Source organism: Pocillopora damicornis, chromosome 5 (assembly GCF_964200805.1).
Source record: "Pocillopora damicornis chromosome 5, jaPocDami1.2, whole genome shotgun sequence".
Taxonomy (NCBI): Eukaryota; Metazoa; Cnidaria; class Anthozoa; order Scleractinia; family Pocilloporidae; genus Pocillopora; species Pocillopora damicornis.
The window spans coordinates 11,755,751-11,770,419 of NC_142674.1; the positions used below are offsets into that span (position 1 = coordinate 11,755,751).

A 14,669-nucleotide genomic window follows, 5' to 3' on the forward strand; every position below is an offset into this window, starting at 1 on the left:
CTCAGTTCGCGCTCGCCTCTCTAATTGCTTTGATACGTTCTCAAGATTTTGAAGGTTGGTTATAAAAATAAACCCGCTCTTCAAGTATTTTTCAGACTTAAGGGCGATCTTATGTGTGGGTGGGTTTTTGTTTCTTTTTTTTCTGTTTCATTTGATGAAGATCACAAAAAAGCGATCGGCATTCTATTAAAAGGTAATGGTATCCGGACAACTCGCCCCATGGACAATTAGCCCCAGACGATTAGCCCCCAGTCTCTGGACTATTAGCCCCCAGTACCTGGACTATTAGCCCCCAGTACCTGGACTATTAGCCCCCAACACACTAACAAACGGTACGCCCTTGTACTTTTTAAGTATATGGGCGTACAGCTCTGTGTTAGATAAGTCTTCGTGAACTAAAAAACCATGTCTATGTTTATGTCTATGTCAGGTGCCTCTGGTTTTCGTCATAATGTCAGGCAAAAAACGGCGAGATTACAAGGCGGTCCTCGATGCTGTAATATCCATCCTCCCTTCTCCACCGAGAGTCACCAAGGTAATGCTGGACTTCGAAAAAGCTGTTTGGAGTGCACTGCAACAGACCCTCCCAGGCGTTCAGCTTAAAGGGTGTTCATTCCACTGGACACAAGCCCTATGGCGAAAGGTACAATCTCAAACTGTTAAATCACTGATTGGTCAAACTAAAATCGGCAATGATTCACTTTATTCTAGCTATAGTTAAAAGTGTTAAAAGGGTTCACTTCTAAATTTCGTAACGATGTCGTATTCACTAGTATAACGGTAACGGTATGACGGTATTCAACGAAATGACAGTTGTGAAAGTTATTTATACAGACTTAACTCTAAATAATTTCTCGCGCTTTCGAATTTTCTGAAATCTGGGACCACAGGTCAGTTAAGCAAATATAAATTCGCGCAATGTTCAAAACGAAACTAGTTTAACATCTAGCTAACAAAATATTAAATTTCGCTTTTCTTTTATAGGTACAAGGGCTTGGACTCCAGGATGCCTACAGAAATGACCGCAGCACCCACCAGCTAATAAAGCAACTGATGGCTTTATCGTACCTCCCTGCTGACAAGATTGAACGCAGATTCTGTCGACTCCAGCAGCAAGCAACTGTCAGACCCTTGCAGGATTTCTGTAGCTACATCGAAGAGAACTGGATAACCAGTCAGACCTTCCCGCCACAGACCTGGAGCGTATTCCTGGAAGCAATAATCAGGACCAATAACGACTTAGAGGGTTGGCACAATGGCTTGAACCGGCGCGCCAAAGGACGATCTCAAGATTGTACGATCTTAGGATTGTACATCCTAATCCAGGTGCTTCACCGGGAAGCTGCACTGGTCAGCACGCAAATCCGTCTGGTTTCAGACAAAAAGCTGAAGAGGCATCAGTGCTCGACCTACAGGACCTTACAGAGAAGACTCTTTGACCTCTGGAGTGAATTCAAAAATGGCAATAGGAATTCAAAGGAGCTTCTGGAGGCATGCGCTCACCTCATACAACCCATGTAATTTAAACTGAGTAAATGTTAATAAAGATAGATATTCACAAAAAAAAACGGCTCCTTTAGGAGCCACAAACTCATAAAAGTCAATGACCAACAGATGAACGTAACTGTAGCGTTGCAGTCGTGTCTTCCGTTGTGGTTATGTCCTCACACATTATAACCAATAGAATGCAGTTTTACTTCTTCCAATCAAAGTGCGTTGTGATCGTGTCTTCTGCGTGTCACTTCCCAACTAGGGGAGGGATGCAAAGCAAAAGTGTAAAAAGATCGTTAAGATTTCCGCGCTCGAAGTTTGAGAATTTCATGGGCTATCCTTGACACCTTTTGGGACGCTTCGGATTGGTGAAAGAGTAAGATTCTGGTTGCGTTTTTAAGTGCGAGGTATTTGGGAAATTTCCTTCCATACGTTGGAAAGCCTAGGAAGACGAGAATTTGACATTGCCTCATATATGGCTTTCCTTACTTTTCTGTTGGAGCTAGTACAATAAGGTAAGGTTTTCGTTGCACTTCATGCTAGTATTTTTTTAAATTTTAAATATTACAACCATTCTTCAAAGATCGCGTTCAAGTTTTGTGCTAAATTCCAGTAGATTTCATGTAGCTGCATGATACCTGGATTCATCGAATCCTTCTGTGTCGAGGACTGACTTTTTTATTTTGTTTGGGACATGCAACACCAGATATTACACGTCGATTAAAAACCAGGACAGCTCTCGGTGTTTTAATGATCAAAAACTTGTGATTTTCTTCCAGCCTCAATAATTTGTATTATGTTGCATGTAGCAGTCTCATAGTGTGTACACTGGTGGCTATTATGGTTACAGTGGAAGACATGTATTCATTGTAAATGTATGGGGCTACGCAAAAATTCAGCTAGGATGTATGGTCGATGTTAAACTTCACATATCCTGGAAAGTTAACTTACAACCTGCTTACACATATGATGAAGATCTGGTCTCTTATAAAGGATAGGGTGCTGGCTCCTAACGCTCTGCAGCAAGTAACAGTTGGGTCATCATTCTCTTTGCTCACCCAGAGGGGCACAAATTTGCAGCAAAATTACTCATCACCTAATAATTTGTGCTTTTCTATTTAAATCAGTGGCTGATATATGGCACTTTCTTTCTTTTGATCTATTTAGAATAAAGCCCCTTGAACTAAATTATGAGGAATACCACAATGATATGTATTTTGTTACCACATTTTACATACTTTTTCAATTGTGTGTTACAAACATTAAAATGAAATAAATACTAATTCATGCACAAATGAATACTTAATTCAATACAGACTATTGCCCATTGCTACACTTGTTAGCAAGAACTTGGTCTTGTTGGAGTTCATTGTGAGTGTCTGGTAATCCATATATCAATGGAGACACTCTCTGCAACTATCTTTGTGAAGAAAATACCAATCCTTTCACCCTTACTCAATATCATTCATACAGGCATGGATGAGAACCAGCAGCAAAGCAAAGTAAACAAAAGTGCAGATGAAAGGTATCTGTTGTGCTTGTCCTTGGTGTAAAAATCAGTTTCCTTTGGTTTTGTTAATGATATGAATGAAAAATGCATTTTGTGTAGAGAAGGATAAAATTTAGCTCCTAGCCTAAGTTATGGTGAGATGATATGTCACTATCAATTTGGCCTCTTTTAAAAGTAAAAGAATAAACTTAGGATAAAACTGAAGCACAGCATACCTATACTAAACCCTCAGCCTATTTGCATTAATATTATTATTTTTTCTGGTGTTTACCCAATAGATTCAATCCACTTACAGACATAGATGGTGCCTGTAAATTTTACCTTTATTCTTAGGGTAAGACACATGTAGAAAGCAATATTTTGCAAAACAACAACATTATGTATGCAAATTTTAAATTTTTCCAATTTTCTCTGCTTGACTTTTTGAGTGGTTCCAGGATTTTCTTGTGCAAAGAGTTCTAGGTGAATGTACCAGTCACCATGTTTTTGGTATGATGATTTAAATTGATTGCTGTGCTCTACATTCATCATTGAAGTACCAATTAATTCCTTTGCCATCAGTAATTGCTTTAAATATACTGTGTCAGAAATCACAGCACTGTTCCCCAAATTTAATGTTGTCCAGGGCACAATTTCATATTTTTGAGCAAGGCAAAGGTAAAAATCAAACAAGACCACACTGACATCATCTACGAGACAACATTACTATGTATATAATGTTTATATAGTTCGTTATGTAAAAGCTACTCTATTCATTAAATCAGTGTCAACACTCTCCCTCACTCTCTCTTGTAGCAGATATAATTTTTAGCCAACTTGAGAAATAGTGGCCTAAAATGGACATCCAAACTTTTAAATTTCCAGGGAAAGGTTCCCCAGACTTTGCTATCCAAGTGGGAATAAATGGCTGCCACACTGTCATTTTTGTCCCTCCCAGCTGCTCAAATGTTTTCCCTCCTTTCCACAATCTTACCAAAGCCCCTATATGTGTAGTAATAAAAACATTGAAGTGCAGTGTGCTATCTCAGCAAGAGATGATAATCATGCACACTTTTAAGTGAGTCATCCTAGCAGATGTTTGGTGAGGTATTACATTCTGTGCTCAAAATCTAGTTCACATAGACCTGGGGAAAAAGAATAGGGTGTAATAGTCAGGTCGGTGAATTGCTACAAGCTTTAGTTTGGTACCACTACTCATTTTGTTATCCATTTGGTTATCTATCTTGCTGGTAATCTTTCTGGTTATTTGGGTTTTTTATGGAACCTCTTCCCATCAAGAAGAAGCATGGTATGTGTTTGAAAGTTGATAGAAAAGAAAAGTTTAAAAAAAAAAAAAAAAAAAAACAGAAATAGGGGAGGAACAGGATGGTACCAAAGACAGTGGTACATTTTTTTTTTGCAGGGGGTAGTTTTTTTATTTTTGAATTAGGGTTCTAGCCTAAATATGTCTAAGTTTCTACACTTGTTTATTCTTGTGATTTCTTGCTTTAGGAAGTGAGGTAGAATTGTTTGAATTTGTTTTTTCATTACAGCCACTTGAGTCTGTAAATGGAAAGAAAACACTGAAAAATGGTGGTAAGGAACACATTGCTTGCACTATAAAGTACTGAAAGTAATTTGTAACTCTCCACATTTGTTATTGACAACTGATATGCTTTGCACAGCTGTTGTGTGATAAGTGAAGAATTAGTTAACTGTATCTCAAAAATTAAATCAATTTAAACTGCAGCGAAAGCTATTACTTTTATAGTTATAAAAGTATTAAAGGTAACCTCTCTAAGAACCTTCCCTAGTGTCTGTGTTATAGAGGTATCCACTAAATATAGGTTAATTTATTAGGAAATGTGGGAAGAATAGTATGCAACTGAATGATGCAAGTTTCAGCCAGTTGAGGATTCTTGCATTTTTTTATTGTGGTGCTAATGGTGTCTCAGTCAATTGCTAACTAAGTATTTAAGTACTAGTTGTGGTTGTTGATTATTTGACTTTCCCCAAATGTTTTTTATTGGTGGAACCAAAAGAAAAAGTTTGTGATGCCATGCTTTAAAAAAATGACAGGAAGGCCTTAAAAGCTTACTTAGATCTTTATGAAGATGGAGGGTTATTTTATTGGCAGTTACATGTAAAGATAGTTTGCCAGGGCCACTTACTAGGAATAGATTTATAAGTTAAAAATACTACATTTGAGCTAAAATTTTACACAGACATTATTCAGGTATGATGGAAATTTAAAAGCATATTCTTGTCTCATTCATAAGCAATGCTATATACTCCACAGGTGTCAAATTTATTAAATTTTGTGTTTTGTTTTTAACATTATGTAACATTTAACATTATATAACATTGTTTTTAACAAACAGTAAAATTTTTTGGTTTTGATCTGAGCAATTAAAAACATTGTCTTGTTTCCAAGGTTTCCAAGGAAGGTTTCTTCACTTCATGCCTGGGTCCTTATGTATATTATTCTGTTTTACAGAAAATAACAGTCAACTTGAGCAGGAAAACTCCAATCAGCCTAGAGAGGCCAGAAAATAATTGTGCTTAGAAATAACAGTTACCTCCAGCTGGAAAACAAAAATGACAGAACAGCTTGCAGGGGCTGGAAAATACAAGTAAGTACTGTAAAAGAATATTTATTCCTTGCTGGTAATCTCAGAACGGCTGTGTACGGCTGGAAATTAACATTACTGGAATACAACAGTTAACTCCTGCTGAGAAACTGAGAACAGCTGAGAGGGGCTGGAAAATAACAGTGCTGGAATACAAGAGTTATCCACTGCTGGAATTCAGAAACAGGAAACTTTTAAATACTATGCTACAATACACTGAGCATGCAATAATATCTTCCATTGCCTCAACTCCAGTTACTTGTAGAAAGGTCATCTCTGAACCATTAAATAGGATCTGCTTTACTAGTTATGTACAGTTTGCAATACATTAATGAAAGAAAAAATCTTAACCCTTTAACCCTAAGAGTGGCCAGCCTCTAATTTCTCATTACAAAATCACCTCTGATATCCCCCCACATCCCACATGAATCAAGGAAATGACCAACAACTTATAAAGCTCTTGATTTTTAAACAAATTCTCCTTGTCGACAGTTCAGGAAATGTATAGAGAACGGTACGGAGAATATGCCTACTGATGTTAGGGTATAAAGGGTTAATCAATGAGTGTATGTTAAAGGTAGCAATCATAGATAGCTAGTACTTATTTACAAATACTATATTTTGTTTAGCAGATTGTAGCTTCAATGGATGCCAGAAATATGTTGATGAAAAACTGACAGATACTGTTTTGTGCATTATGCTGGTGAAGACAGCAGTGCAAGAATAGGTGAAGATGGAATCAAGAAATGCAAAACAGGAGTGAGTCCATTTAGTACTGGAAAAACCATGGAGGAGGTTTCTGCTGGTTTTGGTGTTGCTTTTCCTGGTGAGTATGAATCAGGAGATTTTGAGGAGGATTATGACGATATTAATGATGATTTATTTGTTCTCCCCCCTCCTCTTTCACCATTAGACATTCAACTACTGGACAAAGACACAGCTGTCAAATGAAAACAATATTCAAGGTAGTTAATAATTATGTTGACCATTTTCACTCTTTGTCTCTTGGTTTTTGTAAGATGAGTTTTTTGCTACATTGTTCCATAATTATTGATCTCTATAAACCTTGTTTGTTTTTTGTTATTTGCTAATGAAAGCATTGTGTGCTTTTTTTATAGCCAGTGAACCAGATGATGAAGATTTTGTCCTCTTTGAGCTCCTCAAGCCTCCCAAAGATGCTTCTTATGAGGTATGCAGAATTTGTGAGTGATTTATAGTTTTCTTCTGTTTAGGTTTTCTCTTACTTTATTATCATTATTATTATTATAATTATAATTAATTAAAACTATGCATAGATGTTCTTGTAACATGCTAAGTAGTTTAGGGGAATATCATTATTGTTATTATTTTTATACTATGCAGAGATGTTCTTGTAACATGCCAAGTAGTTTAGGGGAATATTATTATTATTACTATTATTACAATTATAATTACTGTTGCTTTTGTTTTATGTGTCCTTCGATGACCAGTTTTGGATGTTTTTTAGTGCCTTATGTCTGCAATAAATTTTAAGGGAAATTATTATAAATACATCTAATGATTGATGTTCCTTCTTTGATTGCTAAATTTGTTTGTTGGGTTAACAGAAGGATGAGGTTGTTTTTATTCTCCTTTGAGTTAATTCATAGCATATTATCATTAACATACTGATACTCAAGGTTAGTGGTACTTCATTAGCAAAGAAGTCCAACCAACCCAATGAAAGTAGGCCAAATGTGCATTTTAATACCAATTTGGTATTTTTTGACAGTCTTTCATTAGGTGAGTGTCATTAAAGTTTCTTTTCTAATGGAGACTGATTTTCTTCACAGATTCCAACCCTACAGATTCTCTATTTGAAAGAAGGAAGGAAGGAAGGTATTCCAAGGCCTTAATGCCATCACTGAGCAATATCTTTTCAAACTAAGGAAGGAGAAAGGGATAAATGTTCCAAGAGGGTGTTACCATGCAGTGATGACAAGAGAAAAAAAGGTTAATTTTGATTAATGGAGGCAGGTAAGGATGGGTAGGTTGAGACAAAGATTTTTCATTACAAGTGGGATAGAGCCTTGGAATTTTGGACCAAGGAGAACACAGAACTAATGTGGCAAGTATCTTAAAGCAAGTTGATAGTGATGGATGGGTCTTATTGAGCATTACAAAACAGCATCATTATGGAATGTGGAGAGACTGGAAATGGAGGCAACTTGAGGAGAAAGACTTTTTGTAATTTTAAATAAAATCAGTAAAGGAAAGCTATTTGGCACAGTGTAATACTAATAATTAAATACCTAACAGGTCATGTGTTCACTCTAACAGTTTCAATTGGGTTTTGAAGCATGCCTAATTCAAGTTATATCCAAAATTCCACAGCTCCAAATTGTGAATAGTACCTAGACATGGCCAGAGAACATCAATAGAGAATGTGACCTCTTAAGCATGTTCACATCAGACCCATGAATTTGTCCACAAAACCTCCTTTGGAGTTGTTTAGTTCCAGAGTTTCATATCCGGTGCATTTCCAGAGCAGTAAAATTTTAAAAAATGACACAAACATTTAAATTGCAAAGAATTTATTTTAAATCTTTATGTTTCCAGCAACTCATATAAAAAAGAAATCTTACCAACCATTATGAGTGAATGGGTGAATAAAATAGCCTTGACTCCTCGATCTGGTGTCAACTGCTTTATTTTATTCAAAAGTATACAAGGGCAAATTTGAAGGACAGAGTTACTTTCTGTAATCTGTCAAATAGTATTGAACAGTTAGAGCCAAATAGTTGCAAGTGAGTAAAAGGATAGAATGGATTTATTGTATATTAGTGCAGTGTAGTCTACTTTATATTTCACAAATTCCAAAAAATCAGTATTTCACCTGAAGTTATTTACTTGAATTATTTGTACTGAAGATGTTTATTTCCATGGAGTGTTGCATGTTCAAGTACAACTGAAGGAGTTTTTTTTTAACTACCTATTTGTTTGTTAGATGAGCAATTTAAGCCTGAATTTTGAGTTAGATTAATTACGGTTTGCACATGTGGCTAGAAAAAATATTTAGCACCAATCACTCCTGCTTAAATGACACAAAAAAAGTGTTTATTTGTTCCAAACACTTACAATGTATCCTATTTATCAAGATGATTTTATCAACAAAAGATATCATAGCAGGAAAAAGGTAACCAAAATTTATATGAAACATTAAAAAAGGAACAACTAGAGTGATTTTACTCAACCCATGAAACAGTATGTAAACAAACCTGTATGACACCAGCATGCATGTTTGATTGTTGGTTCTCCCCATGTTGTGTGTGGAAAACATGACATAAACCAAAAATTTTGTAATGCACAGTAGTTTATGACCAATTTCACCGGCTGGATAAAATCACTCTTCATATTCATCTACAATATCTTTTTGAGAAAGAAACTGTGACAAAGCCTTGACTTAGTATTAGCATGAATAATAGTTATTGCTCAATTGTCTTCTTTCGTGATGCATGTTAATAATGACAAGAAAGTAATGCTTGTTAATATTGTCATCTGTTAAAAATTTGATTAAATCTGAATTACTTTAACTTTTCTTTTCTTTTCTTTTCTCATATAAGCATACTGCTTTTTGGGCAGATGTCTCTCTGGAATGAGATCCTTTTGGAATGGCTTCCTTTGCACTCGACTCTTTAAATATTCTGTTACAATGTTTTATCTGACAGTGCATAGAACCCGTAGTCCTCTATGTATATGTACACTTTGCTTGTCAAGCAAAGATAAATCAATAGTTTGCCGTCAATATATGCACATGCATCTATGTATACAGCGACTTCTGGGAAAATTTCCATTTGTCTGAAAACTTTTTTTTAACGCTAAATTGACTTAAATTCCAAGGGTGTGAGTAATATACAGACCGGTCTCAACAATAAGAACATCACAGTGGTGAAACATAGCATCAAAACTTGCAGACTGATAAATATTTCATAGGGAAGGCTACATTCTCTTTTCCAGCGATAAAAATCTCCTCAGGCTCGGTGATATTTGTCCAATAATCTCTAGGCTTTGTGCTGGGGTTCTACAATGTACCGCTAAAATTATTGACTTCACCCGAGGGTAACCTTCCGACACCTACCCCCATCCCAACATTCTTTTACGCAAATAAAGGGTGCAATTCCGGCGATCCAACTTACAAACCATGTTTTAAGCGCATTCGAAAATCAAAACAATCAAATAGCTCGTACCCTGCATATGTAATGTATTCCAACTTGACATATCCAATATTAACCGCTATTTTCCATTTTTCATTGAATTGTTACAATTTATCCAGCAAGTAGAATATATCCCAACATGCCAAATCCAATCTTTACCCTAATTTTCCATTTTCTGAACCAACCTACGAGTGGATAATATCATAACTTATCCATATCCAATCTTTATTCTGATTTGTTCAAATAACTCTAGAAAAACGGGGTAAACCGTGACAATTCTTTCCACGAGTGGTTGATATCATGACTTGCAATGTCCAATCTGTCCCTGATTTTCCATTTGTTCAACGAATTCTAGAAAACGGGATAAGTTTTGACAATTCATCATGCAAGTGGAATATAACCTAAATTGTGATGTCAACTCTACCCAGATTTTCCTTTGTTTTAATAGATTAGTTCTAGAAAAAGGGGGTAAACTCTGAGAATTCATAATACCCTTAGCTCACATATGCTATCTTTACTCCGAGTTTCCAATTTTGCCAAATCAAATCTTTAGCCCTAATTTTTTCATTTTTTTCGTTTATTAGAGACAAGTAAGGTAAAATCTGACAATTAATCCCACATGTGGGATACATCCTAGCTTTTCATAATCAATCTTCACCCCGATTTTCCGTTTGTTGAGTCAATTCTGGAAAAACGGGGTAAAATCTGAGTACTCATCCCGTCAATGGAATACATCCTAACTTGTCATATTCAATCGTTGTCCCGGTTTTTTGCATTTTTCCAAGAATTCTGTAAAAATGGGGTAAAATCAGACAATTCATCCTACAAGTGAAACATATCCCAACTTGTGGTTTGTAATCTTTACCCGATTTTCCATTATTTTCAGAGAATTCTATATTCCCAACATGCCAAATGAATTTTTCAATGAATTCTGAAAACGGGCTAAATTGTGTCCATTTATCTTAAAATTGGAATAAATTATAACTCGGAACATCCCTCATTTTCGGTTTTTTTTCTAATTAATTCCAGAAAATCGGTGTAAATTCTGAGAATTCATCCCGTATGTGGAATGCATTCTAAGTTTCCATATCCAGTCTTCAACCCGATCTTCCATTTTTAATTCAATGAGTTCCTGAAAAACGGGGTAAGTTATGAGAATTCATACCGTAAGTGGAATATATCCTAAGTTGTCATATTCAATCTTTGCGCCGATTTTCCATTTTTTGACGAATTAATTCCAAAAAAACAGGGTAAACTCTGAGAATTCATGATACAAGTGGATATTACCCGAAGTTCCCGAATGCCATCTTTGCTCAGATTTTCCATTTTTTTCGTGAATTCTAGAGAAGCGGGACAATTTCTTAGAATTCATCCCGCAAGTGGAATATAAACTACTTTGTCATGTCAAACCTTTAACCTGATTTTCCATTTTTTTAGTGAATTAATTCCAGAAAAACAGGGTAAACTCTGAGAATTCATGCTACAAGTGGATAGAACCTGTAGTTCCCATATGCCATCTTTACTCTGATTTTTCAATTTTTTTCAAGGAATTATGGAAAAACGGGGCATATTTTAGTAAATTATCCTCCAACTGGAACATGTCCTATTGACCTGCCACATCTAATCTAGTTTACCCGATTTTCCATTTTTTTCAATGATTATAGAAAAACGGGATTCATTCTGAAAAGTCATCCTCCAAGTGGAATTTATCCTACTGACTTGCCTTCCATTTTTTTTCAATAAATTCTAGCAAAACGGGGTAAATTCTAAGAGAACATGCTACAAGTAGATAACACCTTTAGTTCCCATATGCCATCTTTACCCCAATTTTCCATTTCTTTTTTCAGCGATAAATTCTACGATTAGCACTAATCGTTAGCCCCCAAAATAAAGCAACGCACAATAACTTAATATGTATTTAGACGTTTTCTATAACGCCCGCTTTCAGTTATTATTAACTTCCATGAAAATTAAAAACTTAGGCACACCAACGTGCTATGTAATATACTGTTCCCCGTTAATTGTAGTCATTCTCTAAAGAAGTCTCAATTAGAGACGAAACGCGTCGGAAATAAACGAGGAGCTTACAATTACAAGAAGAGTTTCTTTGTGCGGCTCGCTAGTCTTACTTAAAAATGAAAAAAAGAGGAAAAATTACAAATTTTATAAAAAAGTTTCTTTTCTCAATGAATTCTAGAAAAGCGGGATGAATTCTGAGAATTCGTCCTTCAAGTGGAATAAATCCTAGGTTGCCAAATCTAATCTTTAATCCGATTTTGCATTTTTTTCTTTTTTTCAATGAATTCTAGAATTACGGGGTAAATTTTGAGAATTTAGCCCGCAAGTAGCTAATACCGTAAGTTCCCATATGCCATCTTCACCCCAATTTTCCATTTGATCAGTGAATTCTATAGAATAACGGGGTAAAATCTGAGAATTCATCCTTCAAATGGGATAGATCTTAGATTGTCATATCCAATCTTCAATCTGATTTTCAATGCTTTTTTCTCATCGAATTCTAGATAAACGGGATAAATTCTGCGAGTTCATCCCGCAAGTGATAGCAATATGCTAAGTTCCCATAAGCCATCTTTACCCCGATTTTCCATTTGATCAGTGAATTCGAGAAAAACGGGGTAAATTCTAAGCATTCATACTACAAGTGAATAGTACCCTAAGTTCCCACATGCTATCTTCAACCCGATTTTCCATTTTTTTTTTCAATGAATTGTAGAAAAACGAGGGAAATTCTGCGAACTCATCCCGCAAGTGATAGCAATACACTAAGTTCCTATATGCCATCTTTACCCCGATTTTCCATTTGATAAGTGAATTCGAGAAAAACGGGGTAAATTCTGAGCATTCATACTACAAGTGAATAATACCTGAAGTTCCATATGCTTTTTTTACTCCGATTTTCCATTTTTTCAGTGAATATGACAAAAAACAGGGTAAAATCTGAAAAGTTATTCTCCAAATGGAATAGATCTCAAGTTGCCATATCCAATCTTCAACCCGATTTTCCATTTTTTTTCCAATGAATTCTAGAAAAACGGGATAAATTCTGTGAAATTCATCCTTTAGGTGGATTCTATCCTATTGACTTGCCATAGCCACCTTTAGCCCCATTTTCGGTTTAATCATTGTGTGAATTTGTCATAAACAGGGTAAAATAGGACAAATCCACCCAAAAGTGCCATAAATCCTACAATAATTTAGAAACAGTACTAAAAAAAAAAAAAAACAGCTAAAATCAGCGGAACCGCAATAAAATCACAATCTACTACTTTAATTTTTTTAACGGAGGGCTTAGTGCGATACGGCAAAAACCAACAGTACTCAAAATAAACAACTGAAGGCCAAACTTCTGTGATTGAAGGAAGACTTCGTGACGCAGACAAATAATCACAACTTGGACTTCTCAGTCGATCTCACCTCCGGCAGATCAGGTGAAGTGTCAAAAATATATAATTTTATGTCGACGAACCATAATCTATGATCTTCAACTATTAAAGAAAATAAAGCAATTGTGATATGACGCCACATTGTGCTTTTGTCTTAGCTTGTGGCTAAAATGTTGTCATTGAAGTCGCAAGTCGAGCAATGAAGACTGTAAATAAAGCAAGGCTGCAAATAAAACGTGAACAATAACGCATCCTTTGGTCGAAAGTCGCTTTGTTATTCACGCGCAGCAAATTGTTCTTCCAAGTTTAGGTCATAACAACGATGCGATCACTCTGCGTTAACGAACGATTGAACTTCAAGGAAAGCAATATGAGAGGCCAATGATCCGGTTCGCAGTGATCATGCGAACAGTATGTTTTCCTGAGATCAGTTATCAGTTCAAGCAAGGTTGCAAATAAAACGTGAACAATAAAGCATCCTTTGGTCGAAAGTCGCTTTGTTATTCACGCGCAGCAAATTGCTCTTCCAAGTTTAGGTTATAACAACGATGCGATCACTCTGCGTTAACGAACGATTGAACTTCAAGGAAAGCAATATGAGAGGCCAATGATCCGGTTCGCAGTGATCATGCGAACAGCATGTTTTCCTGAGATCAGTTACCGGAAAATACTGGTCAAATTTTCCACTTATCCCGACCCCCTCGAATGAGTACTTTTGCTTGAAGACATAACTACAACGGAGTTTCTTAACCAGTCCCAAGCCGCGTGTCGCTCGATAGATCGCAGGATATGATTGGCCACTGTATCACATTACGTCAGAGGACATATCTGCAATAAGAGGACATAAGTGCAACGGTACACGTAACTTCTCCTTTACATAAACTAAGACTGGGGGCTAATCGTCCAGGGACTGGGGGCTAATCGTCCAGAGACTGGGGGCTAATTGCCTGGGGCTAATTGTCCATGGGGCGAGTTGTCTGACAAAAGCAATGGCTTTGTTTAAGTTATCCATGAATGAAAACAAGACACAAAATGATGCTAAGTAGAAAAACGTCCGGGTGTAATGAGGACTGATACTCGCTAAGTAATGTTGTCGAAATTTAAGGTTAAGTCCGTCAGCGGTGGGAGTTTTCTAACTCATTTTCAACACAATCGAGCACAGAGTTGCACACTAGCACAGACACAGCCATCTCTTACAGAGGTTTATGAGGCCGAAATAAGGCGTCTTCGGGAAGAGAACCACAATTTGAGAATTTAGCACAACTCCATTGCAACTCGGCTGAATGAAGTCGTAGCTCAGCTTCAACTAGCAAATGCTGAAGGAATGCTGCTAAAGCAGAGAATTGCAGAGACTGAAAATGTATTCTACAACACCGAAAAGGACTTCTGGCAATTAACACCGGCAGCCAGAAATAATAAGAAAAGACGAGTCAGGCAACTAGTGGCTCAATCGGTGGAAGGACTGGAGGAGTTTGAGCCCATC

General features: G+C 36.3%; 1 protein-coding gene and 1 long non-coding RNA gene across 12 annotated transcripts; both read left to right on the plus strand.

The window, feature by feature from the left end:
* Positions 1 to 451: 451 nt before the first annotated feature.
* On the plus strand, positions 452 to 1,521 carry LOC149045254 (uncharacterized). The gene is made up of 2 exons (XM_089205880.1): positions 452 to 643; positions 985 to 1,521. The coding sequence occupies exons 1-2, from the start codon at positions 452 to 454 to the stop codon at positions 1,519 to 1,521; spliced, it is 729 nt and encodes a 242-aa protein (XP_089062006.1).
* A 99-nt stretch (positions 1,522 to 1,620) lies between these two features.
* LOC149045255 (uncharacterized) lies at positions 1,621 to 9,158 on the plus strand. 11 transcript variants are annotated; one of them, XR_016187161.1, is made up of 9 exons: positions 1,621 to 2,006; positions 2,965 to 3,016; positions 3,280 to 3,335; positions 4,534 to 4,576; positions 5,415 to 5,613; positions 6,240 to 6,436; positions 6,524 to 6,575; positions 6,729 to 6,812; positions 7,422 to 9,158. It is a non-coding gene; the product is annotated as an uncharacterized LOC149045255 (long non-coding RNA). The 11 variants fall into 11 exon arrangements; XR_016187159.1 differs by having other exon boundaries at positions 6,729 to 6,799; XR_016187160.1 differs by having other exon boundaries at positions 6,243 to 6,436; positions 6,729 to 6,799.
* Positions 9,159 to 14,669: the final 5,511 nt, after the last annotated feature.